The sequence below is a fragment of the Gymnoscopelus microlampas genome (assembly GCF_963454915.1).
Source record: "Gymnoscopelus microlampas genome assembly, chromosome: 20".
In the NCBI taxonomy this organism is placed as follows: Eukaryota; Metazoa; Chordata; class Actinopteri; order Myctophiformes; family Myctophidae; genus Gymnoscopelus; species Gymnoscopelus microlampas.
The window spans coordinates 13,414,261-13,429,451 of record NC_139957.1 but is presented as its reverse complement, the minus strand read 5'-3'; the positions used below and the strand labels follow the sequence as shown (position 1 = coordinate 13,429,451).

The window sequence follows — 15,191 nt, the reverse complement described above, 5'->3', positions numbered from 1 at the left end:
CACAGACGTACTGCTAGTATCAAGGCTGCAACACAGAACCCTTTTTAACATCATGTCACAGTCTCCAGTGTGTATTTACAACAGTAAACTCACTCCACACACACACACACACACACACACACACACAATTCAATACTTAAATCATTAATGTGGTGAAAAGTAAAACAGACCACAGCAGCTGCAGAAGCAAAACCCCATGCATGCATTGGCGATTGATTAGTGGCAGGCTAGTTTTATTTGTTCTGCGTGGTTGTAGATGGATGACACCTAGCTCATTGGAGAAGGCTAACAGGTCTCGCCTCCCAAATCAGTTGTCTCTTTATTGAAAGCCGTCTCTCGCCAATAACAGCTAACTTGACACAACTCAGTTTCTGCTGAACTGGTCATGTACAACGGAGGGCAGCTTGAATGCAGTCTTTCAGTTCAACCAAACACTACACCAGAGTGTCTCCACTAATCAGAACACCTTCAACCAGAGAGGTAGTAATGAATTCAGCTGGTGTAGTGTTTCTTTGAAATTAAATCCTGCAGACACTCGAGCCTGATTTATATTTTATTTGTGGCAAGAAGGTGTCACTCACCGAAAATAACTGAATCTCACTGTGAGAGTAAACTGAAAACCTGTTATTTACATTGAGTGACACGCTTATACGACAAAGAATACATTTGGCTCCAGCCCCCTCTAGCAGGGATTCCTAACCCTGGTCCTAAGGGATCACTGGCATTGCTGGTTTTCTATCCTACCAGGTAATAACTGGATTCACCTGGTCCAAGTATTCTCTGATTTGACTCTACTAGAAGGATATGTCTATAAGCAATCTCCAAGGACCAGCGCTATGAAGCACTACTCTGTTGGCACATGACTGCACCTGCTGCCTACCGACTACAAAGCTGTGTGTGTGTGTGTGTGTGTGTGTGTGTGTGTGTGTGTGTGTGTGTGTGTGTGTGTGTGTGTGTGTGTGTGTGTGTGTGTGTGTGTGTGTGTGCGTGCGTGCGTGCGTGCGTGTTAGTAGGTGAAGCAGTTAGCAGCCCACGGCTTTAAGAGTTGGAGTTAAGAGTTGAATCGAGTAAAGTTATTTGTTTTCACTTGTGCACAGAGCCAAGGCAAAGGACAAAGGTCCTACCTTTTGGTAAACCTGAATGACATGTTTCTACAACAGAAACCAGACAAAGGAACAGTGAAAATGGTGAAGGAGGAAGTGAAGGGGAAAAGATTATGAGAAATCTGAATGAGTGAACAAAAATGGAGTGATTGGAATCAGCAACAGTGAAAAGGGGGGCAGTTTCGTACAACTATCAAAGGTGTTGATTTCAATTCCTCATTTTAGATCAGTCATTGCAGAACAGTTGTCACTAGCCTGGCTGCCTGCTCTGTACACTAGATTACGTAGCAATGGTTTACATTTAGTCTTTGTCCTCCATATAGATAAAATAAAAAGACATTGCTCTAAGAACAAAATTACAGTGTTACAGAGGACTTAAAGCTTTCCATAACCTCATTCACAGAAATCATTCAGTAAAGAGTTACCAATAATTCTATTATATTTATTTTACAAGTCAACTTCAGGGCATAAATTCTCCCTAATAATAATAATAGTAATAATTGTGCACTTTACACAGGGTTCAATTCAGTCCAATGTAAAATAGGTCAATGTCTTCAACAGGCAGCCAGGATAGGACAGATACAGTTTAGGAATCAATCACATTCTACAGCACAATGAGCGACCCCTCCCAAAGCATGTAATTAATGACGCTAATTCTATGATTGGTTTTTAATTGGTACAGAGGGAGTCACAGGGGATTCTACTGTGAACAGAAGGGTTGGGGTCTATTCACTTCCTACTCAGTCCACTAATTCAGCAAACTATAGTCTTTTTATCCAACTAAAGTAAATAACCAACTTGTGATTGTGGTTCTCAAAATCAGTTTAACCACCCTATTTTATACTTCGGCTCTTAAAAAATAGCTAATCTAGAAGCTCACAATGTGTCGTGATATAATATATCAATTCTGGGGGTCTTGACATAAAAATATTTGAGAACCACTGGAATACAAAATATATATATCATTTGAGTTTGAATTCATCCATTGTCATACATGAGCAGAAAGAGCCCTAAACCCCAACCCTGTCATAAAGGCACATAGACAAAGCAGCGCACACCGTTAGCCTTCCTGTTTACAACCTGAGTAATAACTGAGCTACTCCACCAAGCCTTGTAATGACAAACATTCCATCAGCACCTCAATCTATCTTACCTGCGCGTGAGCTTGGACGTGAGTTTGGTGAAGAGGTTGCTGGTGCCGCGGCTGCGTCCCTGGGAGAGGGGCGTGGCGTCGTGGGAGAGCGTGGGCGATGCCGGGGGTCCGTTGTAGGTGGCCGTGCGTCGGTCCCTCAGCTGGCCCCCGTGGAAGGTGCTGCGGGTGGCAGTGCTTCGTGGGAAGCGTAGCCTGTCGGGCGTGGTGGCATTGGAGATGCTGTGGGTGGACGTACCCGGGTTCCTCTGGGTGCCGCCGGGAGACACCGCTACGCTGCTAAGGTAGAGACGGGAGGGGGGTCAGAGGTCAGAGTGGAAAATGGCAAAATCACATTGTGGAGTAGAAGTCATGGATGGCCAGGTTAACCACATTGCTCTGGCATCCCTATTTTGGCCAAATTCTTTTTTGGTCGTTAACATTTTTTCTCTTATTTTTACTGAGCTTGTAGTGAACATTTTTTGTTATTCGTCATATGATGAAGTAGGTTTTTAGGTGGTTACAGTCTACTGTGCTGTACCATAACCACACTAGGACCAGTACTGTATATAGGTACGGAACAGTATCTTGGTGCAGAGGAAAACCTCTGGCTGCCGTCACACTCCCTTTGTGTCTTCAGATTTATGACTGAGAACATGGATTTCTGGTGTCTCTTCATTCCACTGACTTCTAGGTTAAGTGAATCTGGCCAGCTAGATGTTAAACCGAGGGTGGGAAAATGATGTAAAAAAGATGTATCCAACATTAAAAGGGGGTGTAAGTGATTTTTTTTTTGTTAAAGTAAGGGTTAAATATCTCTATATTCTTATAGTAATCATTGCGTTAATCATAGAGTGCTCAGTAACAGGGGTTCCATCCCCAGCTCTTTAGTAAGCAGAAAACTCATTTTCAAGTCAGGATACCAGTTTCATCCAATCAGGAGAGAGATGTCCTGAAAGTGAAATTGGAAGTGATGAAACAAAGAAATGAGCAGACAGAATTAGAACAATATTAAAATCGAAGCTGATAAATTGGTTCTCTCTTAATTAAAAAACAACCAAAGAAATACCACTTACAGCACCTTTAATTTACCATCCTAGGCGTTATCTTAAACGATGTGAGTTGTGGTATACCTATTCAGTTAGAAACTAAACAAAAACAAGGCTGACTGAGGGGGCTGGACGGTAGAACTACAGAGGAATGAGTGAGTGACAGACAGATCTGGACTTTTGTGACAGGGACAAGTGATGAAGGGTCCAGCTGGGGGGGGGGGGGGGGGCTCAGAGCTCAAAGTTCAGAGCAGAGGACTGAGGAGAGACCAGGATCATAGCGGTTATCGCAGTGTTTCTGCTGTAGAGCTTTGACAGAGCAGCTGAGAGATTCTCCGTTTTGTGGTTGGTGACAGATGACTGACAGCCTCAAAAACACACCAGCAAACTGGATTCAGGACATTCTTGTTCAACAAATGGTTTCAACAAGTATGAATCAGACACCTTAAATCCAGAATGCGACTACAGTCCATTTGCCCTTCAAGTCTCCTTTCACCCAACCCTTGGTTGAAATACCACATTAGAAGCGTTTGCCTCTATTCTCCTCAGCCAAGCGGTGAAGTCCATGGTTTAGTTAGGAGGTTAAGACGAGCAGCGTAAAGCAGCTGGATGTTGGGGTTGACTGTGTGGATTAGCGAGGGGAGTGGGGATGTAGGGGTGTTTGAGAAACACGAGAGAGGGGAGAGACAGACGAGGGGCGAGATCTGCAGTCCCTGCCGTCTTACTTGGGCGTATAGTAGTCCAGCTCGTAGTAGGAGTGTGGCAGAGTGGCCCACCCTGCCTGGCAAGCGTACAGGGGGCCAACGTTTTGATACCTCATCCGCACCGAACTGGACGAGGCACCGAACGCGCCGGGCGCAAAGGCAGACGAGGGGCTAGTAGTCGCACAAGCCATCTCAGTCATGCTGCTTGATCAACAGCAAACAACAACAACAGAAAAACCCAAACAGGCAGAATTGAAAAGTAAGTAAGAAAAGACAAACGGAAGAAGAGGGGGGAAAAGTAACATAATAGAAACACAAGAAAAAGAAGAAAACAAACGGGGTCCTCTAGACAGGATCATGTGTTTTCCCTTAAACCAGCAGAAACCCCTTTAGACCTGAAGCCAAACGGTTTGGGATGGCGAGACTGTACTGAAAAAACCCGGACACAAAACTGAAACGTACCTGTTCTCCTTCCCATTAGGAATAACGGACAGACGGTCTGCGTTGTTTCTGTCGCTACAGACATACGTGTTCCTCCTGGTCATGCCTGCTGACGCAGTGTTATTCTACACACAACAGAAGAGGAGAGGCAATCGGTTAGTTCATACACAAATTCATGATTAAAAATAAAAATTTCCAAGTGATTGAGAAAATAACTAAATCATATCAGGATATTAGATTTAACCTCACATACACACACATATACATATATATATTCACTCAGTATCTTACACTGGGGCCAGTGGTGGCTCCTTTCTTGCGGTCTGGGATGTCAGCCTTGTTGGGATTGTTAGCATTCCCCAGCAGCGGGCTGGCAGGGGGAACTCCGCGACTCCCGGGGGTGCCAGGCTTACGGAGCTGAACACCGCCAGTCTCCTCCTTCACGCTGTTCTCCGCTGTACTGGTCTGACTCCGCTTGGGGTGGCCTGCCCCGCCAGTGACGTTCTGACCAACTGGAGAGGAAGGGAGAGGTGACATTTATTTTGTGGCTTTTCTTCATTCAGTGAAGGGAAACAGGAACAGAGTGAACTGATGGCATATGACACATGACATGTCTTTCTAGAGAACAGCTCATCCAATCAACTTCACATCTGACACTGCTCTCCCATGGGTCCTCAGCAATACACCTGTCTAGTGTGAAGTCCATCAGATGAACAGTTCTATAGATATGGAAAGGATAGACAGACATACATACATACAGAGATTCCTGTAATTTATCGACTAGTCTTCAGTGCCTTGGCTCACGGTATGGCTGGGGGGGTTGCCCCTTGACAGCACATGATCATGTGTTCAGCGGAGCACGTGGCTGTTTGGAGCCACCACTCCACTGATAAGAGCATACAGATTTTTCAAACAGGTTTAAAAAAAATAAATAATGATACAATATTTGAATGCTCCAAGAAAGCAAAATAAATGTTTTAGATAATTATTATAATAATTATTTTGAGACAGATATTAACCACATACTGAATTACTACATTTCCAATTTATAGTTTTAATCAGAATTTAATTTTTAAATTTAATTCACTGAGCAATTAACCAGTGAATTATGTTTGCCTTCAAGTAGTACTGTGGTTCACATTAATTGTAGGCTTCCACTGCTTAAATGAGAAATCAATAAAATAGATAAATGTGTTTAATCCTACAGTGATATCTAAAAGAAAGGTAAAATAATAGGCCAAATTAGTGAAATTGCCCCATTTGTCTGGTACAGGAGCACCACAAGATAAACAGCAGCAGTCAATGCTTCAGGTCATTCCCATGGAGAATTTTTGTTCAAGTAATGATTGGAGGAGAAGGGCTATGTTTATTTATAGCAATAAACTATTTAACTAATAGTTAACTAATTAACTAATTTAAAGCAGTGTAGTGTGCCTTGCCTTCTGTTTTGAGTGGGTTTTGTGTGGATGGTGGCTGATTTACGCAGTAACATCCAGCCAAGAGTCTAGTTTTACTCAGGCCAGGTGTGACTTAAGAAGTTGTCACTCTTTCATTTCACTTTGTTGATTTTCAATGTCCAGCAGATTTATTTTCTTTTTCTGAACAGTGGAGGCCATTAGAATTTATGATGTAGGCAAGTTTGCTAGTGGTCTCCACATTATGTCCTCTGAACAATCTGTTCTTTCCAATTAAGAAAAAATCATGAAATTATACATATTAATGGAGAGAGGTATAATGGTGCCTGAAGGAGGCGACCAAGCTCTCTTTAGCATGTGAATAGCAATTGCACTCTACACAGGGAGCTGTGCAGAACACTGGGTGGTATCAAATACATTTTGGATCCACAAGAACACCATACAAATGTCACTGTTTTCAAAGTGCATTGTTTACAAACACTGCAAAATAGGATATTATTGCCAGAAATCTTTCTTTTGGGATTACATTTTAAGGCCAGTAGAGGGCTCCTGAGCTCAAAACCAATAATAAAGATGTCTAATATGTGGCCACTCAAGATATCTTATACTCATTTTAAAGATGCCATTATTTCTGGATTAAATAATTACATGTGATGAGCTCCTTCCTCACTCAAGTATGGTAGCATTGGTGGCTTATCGGTTTGGTATAGGACAAGAGGGGGGTGACTTGCTTGGCTTTGCTCTGAAATATTGATGATCTCACTGGAAATAGTGGATCTACAAAGGCTATTTTGACCTCCTAGAAAGATTTGATTTTTGGCTCTTGTAATTCTCCTCTTGAGATTGCGTGGACGTAGTATATCACGTGAGGCCACAGCGTCACTTCTCTTTCCGAACACTTCAGCCAACAGCAGATCATTGGATGCGGCATGCGGAAGTGAATTGTCTGAGCATCAAACGTTTTGGAGCAGAGAGTGGATTTAGCACGGCTATGGTTTGCCTCGCTCTTTAGCAGAGTACCACAAGTCATTTTCTTTGGCTAGCCTATGTGGCCAAAATTATCCTAATTAACTGGCTAAATATAAAATGTAACAGACATATGTATTACGTGTGTGTGTGTGTGTGTGTGTGTGTGTGTGTGTGTGTGTGTGTGTGTGTGTGTGTGTGTGTGTGTGTGTGTGTGTAAGATACTGTGCGTGTGCAAAATTGTTTAAAAACAAAGATAAGAAACACGTTTTGGGCTTCCCACGTTTATGTACATTTTAGCTTTTTAGTCATGTTTATATCCCCAACATGTTATAAATACACCAAAGAATGGGGCAATGAAATACGTTATCTATACGAGAAAATACATTTTAAGTGGACCTAATATGTCAAAAATATATTGTGAAAATGTATTTAGAGGCTCATATAACATCACATAATATTTATATAAATAGTTAAGTTCCAGGTTATCTCACCTTGTTCGCTGTAGCGCCTTTGTTTCTGGTTGGAAGAAACGGTCCTCTGGACTTTGAGGTGAGAGGGAGACTGGCCATTGAGCTCACTGTTGGGCCTAGGCTTGGCTAGAGACAGGTTACTGCTGGAGGCTGACTCACCGGGCTCCAGCTGGGGAGGGACAGCCAGACAGAACAAATAAACACACAGACAGATGGGCATGCAGAGACAGGGATCAGAGAAATATACAGATGGACACACATTCACATTATTATGCATATTGTATTTAAATACAAAATACCAACAACAGAGAAAGTGAAGTTGTTTGTACCTCGGAAGCCTTCCTGCCCAGGAGCAAGTACGTGGCTGTGATCTCATCGTACTTCATCTTGGCCAGAGATTCCTGGATCTCCTCCAGATTATAACCCATCCCCACCATCACATCTGCACACAGAAAACACACAGGTTATACTTAACCCATCCCCACCATCACATCTGCACACTGAAACAGTTTATAATGCTTTTTATATGCCATCCATTCATGGGGTAGCGTGTAAAACCTACTTTCTGAAAAACACTTGCATTTACTCGTAAAAAAAAAAGAAAAGTGTAACCACACCATCCCATCTGCAGAAAGGCCACAAGCATGGGTTCTGTTAAAACGAATTCATGCCATTTTCCATGCAGTTTATTTATTTGGACTCATGGATCCATTATTTATTTTCTGTCAAGCTGATACTTCAGACTTTGAACTTCTTAGTATCTCATTATGCGACTTCGAACAGAATAACTAAGATCCAGACAGCTGCAAGGTACCCTACAGACGCCAATATAAAAATCATGTTTTTTTTTCCAGATTCACCACAACAAGAATAGACCCGACCTTCTCAATTATAAAGAAAAACATTCTGCTTATTGACCAAAAGCGACTGTATGCATACTAACCAAAACCTGTGATTACTAGCCAAATTCCCCATCATCTGGTCTGGTCAGACAAAACCACAATCAAGGATGTTGTAAAAGCCATATAAGTAATTAACTAGTGAATGAATATGTTATCCATTGCTGTGCAATTCTCTCTATGCAGGCTTTTTAACTAATGTTTCCTCTACGTTTGAAGAAAGGAACCGCAAGCATCCAATTAAACGAATGCCGTTGGCCGTCTGCTCAGTGCGTTGTGCATATTTTCTAAAAAGAGTTGATGGTTAATGAAACCACAAGTGTGTGGATGCTGTTAAACTAATGAGTGTTGTGCTACAGCCCACCCTTAGCTGGGACTCCAAATATATTAGTTTTACTGTTCCATCGACTAGCTTTGTGTCTTCATATTGCCATGTTGAAATGCTGCACTCCCTCCTCAGGACCCCGGAGCGATAATATAGCTTATAATAACAGTCATATCCATGACCATATGGCTGATGACGCGTTGTGCATATTCCATTTCCAGTGTGGTGTTTTGTGCATCTTTTCGGCTGTGGATTTCCTGTCCAGTAAATGCTTTATGCAAATGTAGAAATGGGATCCCAGAGGGAGGTCATGGTTTATTAAATGAAGCAAACTCTTCTGGGCTTCAGAATGACTCAGTGGAGCTCAGGTGATATTACTCTCCCACTGCATGCATGTGCACACGCACACACACACACACACACACACACACACACACACACACACACACACACACTCGACCCCCTCTCTGCCCTGTGGCTCCATCAGTCAGCAGAAGACAGGTGCTGACAATAAGCACAAGGCTGCACAGGCACAAACACACACGAGTGCACACACACTCGCCTGTTGTGTTTAAGTATCCACGCATACACACATACACAAACTGTATGCACACACAAAAACATGTGCACCACACAAGTGTAGAATTATGCACGCAAGTGCACACACTTAATTATGCATGTACAGTATAATGTACATATGCATGCAAGTTCATGTGTGCGTGCGCAAATATGTACTTGCACACGCTCCTCTGACGTGCGCTGGTTGCCACCCCCAGTCAGCCAGAAACGGGAGCTCACGTTGAGCCGAGCATGCCAGGTGGAGCTACGCACTGGTCTTGGAACAGTTATCTGTCTAAGTGAGCGCTCCACATTAGCTCGCTCCACCTATCCCTCGACAGATCTCTCTCTCCCCTCCCTCCCTCCCTGCGAGGATGAGAAGGGCAACTGTGACAGACACATATGCTTTGTTATCCATCTACCTACCTATCCTTCCTTCATCCAGCCATCACACCATGTATTTGTACAACTATCCTTCACTGAACAATAAATGTTTTGCATCGAGAGGCACAGCCGGTATCTATGCTTCCTCTGATTGTCTCCATATCTGTAGGTGCTCAGCTATAGTCAATATTTCTTTTTAAGAAGAAAAAAACAATGAGGGTAAATAAATACATTAAATGCTAGACTTTTAGCACAGGTTCACATTTTTATTGTACTTTTTCAGTCTGCTAACGCGTTTCGGCATCATAACTTAAAACTTGCACCTGGGGTGGACAAACTCTGCCCACACAAAAATCGATGAGGAATATAACTGATTATGTAACTTCTACTTCAACCTGGATTATGACCTTGACGAGCCAAAAGTGAATCATCTCTTCAGGGCAGCCAACAAACCATTCCTACTTTTTAAGTTTCATGAAAATCCATTGGAGTCATTTTGTTCACAGACTGACAGACAGATACACAGACTAAACTAGTGATTACAATACCGTCAAGCAGTGGGCAGGAATCATTAGGACTGTTTGAATCTGTGTTCTATCAAAGTATATATATATTTTATTGTATTTTTGTATCATATTCGTCCTCCGTTTTACATACAAAATTTGACACAGGAAAGTGCCCACTCCTTCTTTCCCTCACCAAATCTCGTCACCGAAAATACCCCATCTACAAGGCCAGACCACATGACATTGCACAGAACACAGTGTGAGCTTGAAGATCTGCTATTTCCACCAAATGTTCGCCCCCAGAATGGGGACGCTAGGGTTCATGTGGTTAAGTGCAGTGTGAGGGATTCAACCATGCAACGGTCTCCTCAAGCAAGCGTGTTCTAGCATGGAGTACATGAGGCTAGTGCTGAGTGCGGTAAACTGCCGGGATACATTGCTGTTCCAGAGTGCTAAGAAAAACTCCATAGCGTCACAGCCCTACATAGCAGCTTTATCAAAGCAGCAGGGAATTCACTTTTACTGAAGAGAGAGCAAGAGAAAGAGAGAGAGATGGGGAGCTCCCTGGAACGTGCTCTGACTCTCTGATTAGGAAGAACATGTGAGGCCGTCTCTCGGCCCCCCCTCTCCCTCTCATTAATTTATCTCTTCACGACCCTCCCTCCCTCTCTCTCTCTGCCTCCATTTCTCTTTTTCCTTTCTCTCCTCTTCCTATCGGTCATTCACCCATCCCTCCTTTTTTTCCTTTCTCTCATCTTATATCTATCGGCTTCATTTGTTTCTCTTTATTTGACTTCCTTCTCATAAATTTGTCTTCATCCCCTCTGTTCTCTCTCTACTTCACAAGTATCATCTCATCCCTTTCTTCTCTTTTTTCAGCCTGCATCTCCTTCACTCTTTCCATTTCGTCCTTCTAAATCAGTCTCTCTTCATCCTTGTTCATACCTCCCTCTTGACTTTATCCGCTTCCTCTCATCGCTCTCTGCTCATCTCTCTCTCTGTGTCCCCATTCTTTCTCTTTATTAATCAGCATGTTTCATCTCTCTCTTTAAAAGTTCTTGTTGAAATATTGGGAGCAGTTCAGCCATTTTGTTGTTGCAGCCCACAGGCCAGCACGCATCAGGACGTATTGAGCATATAATAAGCTTGAATTAATAATAAGCTTTGACAAATGTCAATAGCTCACTTCCAAAATGGCGTATATTCAGGGTATTAAAAAAAGAAATGTACTTGATCGTGCTTGCAATCCTTTTTCCCCTATATACAATCTAGGGTCACATACATGAATCCATGTTGCAAACTATCCTTTAAAATCTATCACACACCCACACATCATTATTTCCATTACCTATTCTTTTCTGGTCTGTGATGTCCAATTCTGGTTCTGTGAAGGGCTTGAGCTCATCTTCATCAAAGCCTGCGTTGATCCAGCGGTCCTTCATAATTTGCTGGAAATGAGAGAATGAGACATTCAGACCATGATACAGCTGGACATTAGGGCACCAGTTAACTGCTCACAACAATATTCTTGGGACTGCAAGTGTTGCGTTGTCCTGTGCTTCTGTAATAAACATGGAGTGCGCTTCAAATCCCATCAGTGGAGAAAGATTGACCTCTTTGAGTTTCACATCTCCCAGTTGTCATTTTGGTGGATTCAAGTACTTCCGTGCGGGAGTTTACAAGGTCGAGGGACATCGAAACAGATACACGATGCACGCAACTCAAACTTAGTGTTACATTAACCCATCAAAACCGGGAAAGCAAGCGTGTCATTTTAGATTTTCGCGTGGCTATTCAAAAATAGCAGATATGCAAGCTCTCAGCACGTCACTTCATGCAGAGCTGCGAGCTTGTACATCTGCTATTTTTGAACAATTTTGAAATATCTTGAACTACCGATTTAAAAGGCATGTGTAGAATCGGCCTTAGGTCTTAATGGGTTAATTAAAAGGAGCATTACATTTTCTTCCCTAAACGTTGTGGGTTTTTATTACAGTCTTTTGTGTAATAGAACGTGTATCAGCATGCACTGATGGTTTTTGTTTGGCTGTCCATCACCTGCCTACTAGGTCCTCATAAAGACATCAGAACTGAGATAAGACATCAGTTCACAGCGTTTAATCAGATGATCCCTTTGCTGCATTCTAATGAATCAGAGTAAGGGTTGAATTGATTAGCAAGACCACCCCTTTACAGCGTGAACTAGGCCGGTCATGTGGCAGCTGGTGTGGAGACATTTCACTCACACATGGTCCTCTTAAGCCCAAATTCAACCTAGTTGCGCGCCGGTTCCGCACACACAGAATAGATCTATAAGCTCACAACGTGAGCTTATAGATCTGGTGCACGACGAGCAACCAAGTATAACTCAGTCTTTATATTCAAGTCAGACACATTAAACTTAATTCGCTTATGTATCGACTGTTCCCTTCAAACAGACAGAATGGGAACATTGCTATGCCTTTGATAGAGGGGTCTTACGCTATAAGGGCAGGGACTCTGCCTTTGAGTCTAATCAAGTTAAGTGCTCATGTTGGAAGTTAATACAAATGATGTGCCATAATAAAGCTGGGCATCAAATTGTGCATTACACTTTATTGCATCACGGGGCGTGGCAGAGCAGAGGAGGTGGTGTTAGCATGGGTAAGCACGTAAAAAAAGAAAAAGAAAAAAAATGTGATGGACTACAAACTAGAAAGAAACATTTTTAGATTTTGCTCCCAACGAAAGCTGCATAGCCAAATATGTGCCTTTATCACATCATACCCAATCTCAGCAGCACAAACTATGAATCCGTTTTCCATGTTTTCACAATTGTATCACTGTATTTATTTATTATTACCACAAATTCGAAACTGACAATAGACCATGTACCAATGCACAAAGAGGAGGAAGCAAAATCAGTAAGGAACTGAATGGAAGACTGATGATGCAGACAGAGAGAGAGAGAGACAGAGAGAGAGAGACAGACAGACAGACAGACAGACAGAGAGACAGAGAGACAGAGAGAGAGAGAGAGAGAGAGAGAGAGAGAGAGAGAGAGAGAGAGGCCTCAACACACTCAGACAAAGATGACTTGTGTGTGAGAGAACTGGAGGAGATGCAGGGTGGATGCAGGGGTCAGGAAGTGGTGGAGGAGTTGATGGTAGATACAGGAGAGGTGAAGGCATTCTCCGGATGGCTGTGGGCATTCTGATGTGGTTCATATTTAAAATATGTCATATTTACATTCTGTAGGTCCTCCCTCACCTCCAGAGTGCCCCTCTTGGCCGGGTTGAGCACCAGGAAGCGTTTGAGGAGGTTCTCGCAGTCTGTGGACATGTAGAACGGGATGCGGTACTTTCCTCTGAGAACCCTCTCCCTCAACTCCTGTAGGCAGATACAAGGACAAGAAGGAGTCAGCGATATAATACATTTCTGTGTATTCCTCAATGTTTAGCAAAAATGATTGTTGCGTTAGTTCATCGTTAATCTCCAACTGTGGAAGTAATTGTGTTATGGTGGACATGTTGAAAGAGAACCCTCTCTCCCTGAACTCCCATGGAGGAGAGGACAGGGGCAGTTTGGCGAACAGGATCGTTAGCTTAGTGACGAGACTACACAAGTTAGAACAAGACTTTCAACACAAGGGTGCGAGTAATTTGGGAATTGGCATAACGACCAAGTTGGCAGAAAAAAGGGGGGGAAAGAACTGTTACATGGTCTTATTGATAAAAAGATGAGAGAAAGTGTCTGTGATGAAATATTGTTGTGCTTTTGTATGGTATGAGGAGTGTGTGGAAATCTGACATGGGAGATAATCTCAAGAGGCAGCCGTTTGCGGCTACAGTGAAATCGGTACTGCTGTACAGGGACGAGACGTGGACGCTCACACTACAGCAGGAAAAGGCCCTGGATGGCGTCTACACAAGAATACTACAAAAGGCACTTGATGTAGCATTGGAGAACCAGATCAGAAACGTGGGTCACGGACAAGGTCAAAGAGAGAGGGATGGCACCCAGTACTGGTAGTGAGCAAACTGACACTGTGGGAGTCAAACCTAAGGCGCAGCTAGGAGGGAAAAGAGCCACACTAGACAGTGCGGTGTGAGAGCGGAGCCACACCACTGCAGTGTTGGTGTTGGCTAATCCGCACTCTCGCAGTGCTTTCGTGAAAAAGTGTTTTAATATTTTTTGCTTTAACAACTGCTCAAAACAATAGGTTTGTTAACCCCAAGACACTTATGTTGAAGGATTTAGGACTATTTGCTGCACTATAAGATTATACGGATTATTAGGTGAAAAAGGCTCATCTCTGAGGATGCTAACCAATGAATCAAAACAGCAGGCAAGAGATTCAACAGGGAGTGCAATAAAAATCAACACCATTCTATAAATATGAAACAATAGCACATAACCAGATATAAATACAAAGAGGTGGGGAACTGTGGACGGAATCTGCAGTGATCCGAGTTGAAATGCATCAGTGTTTTGAATGAATAGCAAAGTGAGAGTATGAGCGGTCAGCGGTCATTGATTTGTTTGAATGTGATTTGCGGATGCACAAGTCAGCTGGGCTTCAGTGCATTGCCTGAACAAACGCAAAGCTTCATTTGACAAACTCATTTTTTAACAGAGTTTGTCAAACTCTCTTTCACTCTCTAAAGCTGGGCTCACACTATAGGATAATTGGGCAGATTTTGGTGTATGCCCGATATGCAACTCCCAACCTTTGCGGGAACATTCCTGATTTAGGCTGGTCGGAACTGATTATCTGCCCAAATGATCCTGTAGTGTGAGGATGAAGTTTACAGTTCTGACCTCCTGATTTGCTCAGAGACACATTGGCCGCCATGATAATATCAAACATGTTTGATATTTAGGATTTAAAGTCTGGATGATTACATCACTATTGTCTGAGTGGAAAGACAGGAGTCACAGGTGACCACAATAGCCAAGAGACCAGTCTACAAGGAGACAGATGTGAAGTGAATGGCCCTGATTCATAAAGGGATTTGCGACCATATTTTGTACGTACCGGCATTTAGGACAAGTCGTACATATCCACCTGATGCATAAAGATTTTTTGGTCTGTGTTTTGTGCGTCAGGTGCGCACGTTCTCAGGTCAGCCCCGAGGCTGGCGTACCAGGGCTGAAATGTGCGTATGTCTTTAGAATGCTTTATTCTTCATGTCAAAATCAATTACAACAGTGGCAAACCTCAAATAAAATATATATGTGCCCAACATTTGTCAACACA

The 15,191-nt window shown here is 42.8% G+C and overlaps 1 protein-coding gene across 10 annotated transcripts in view; it reads right to left on the bottom strand.

Moving 5' to 3' along the window:
- mark3a (MAP/microtubule affinity-regulating kinase 3a) overlaps positions 1-15,191 on the bottom strand; it is a 47,444-nt gene that overhangs the window by 5,737 nt on the left and 26,516 nt on the right. For 4 of the 10 annotated variants that reach the window (XR_014599753.1, XM_084043924.1, XM_084043928.1 and 1 more), the window contains exons 9-16: positions 13,181-13,321; positions 11,301-11,400; positions 7,610-7,722; positions 7,302-7,449; positions 4,718-4,938; positions 4,448-4,551; positions 2,257-2,532; positions 1,125-1,151 (exon numbers count right to left, since the gene is read on the bottom strand). Coding sequence is in view for 8 of the 10 variants with exons in the window: in XM_084043924.1 (XP_083900050.1) it covers positions 1,125-1,151; positions 2,257-2,532; positions 4,448-4,551; positions 4,718-4,938; positions 7,302-7,449; positions 7,610-7,722; positions 11,301-11,400; positions 13,181-13,321 (1,130 nt within the window). In the remaining 2 variants the exon portion in view is untranslated. The remainder of the gene's footprint in view (positions 1-1,124; positions 1,152-2,256; positions 2,533-4,447; positions 4,552-4,717; positions 4,939-7,301; positions 7,450-7,609; positions 7,723-11,300; positions 11,401-13,180; positions 13,322-15,191) is intronic. The other 6 variants (XR_014599754.1, XM_084043926.1, XM_084043929.1 and 3 more) reach the window with 3 other exon arrangements.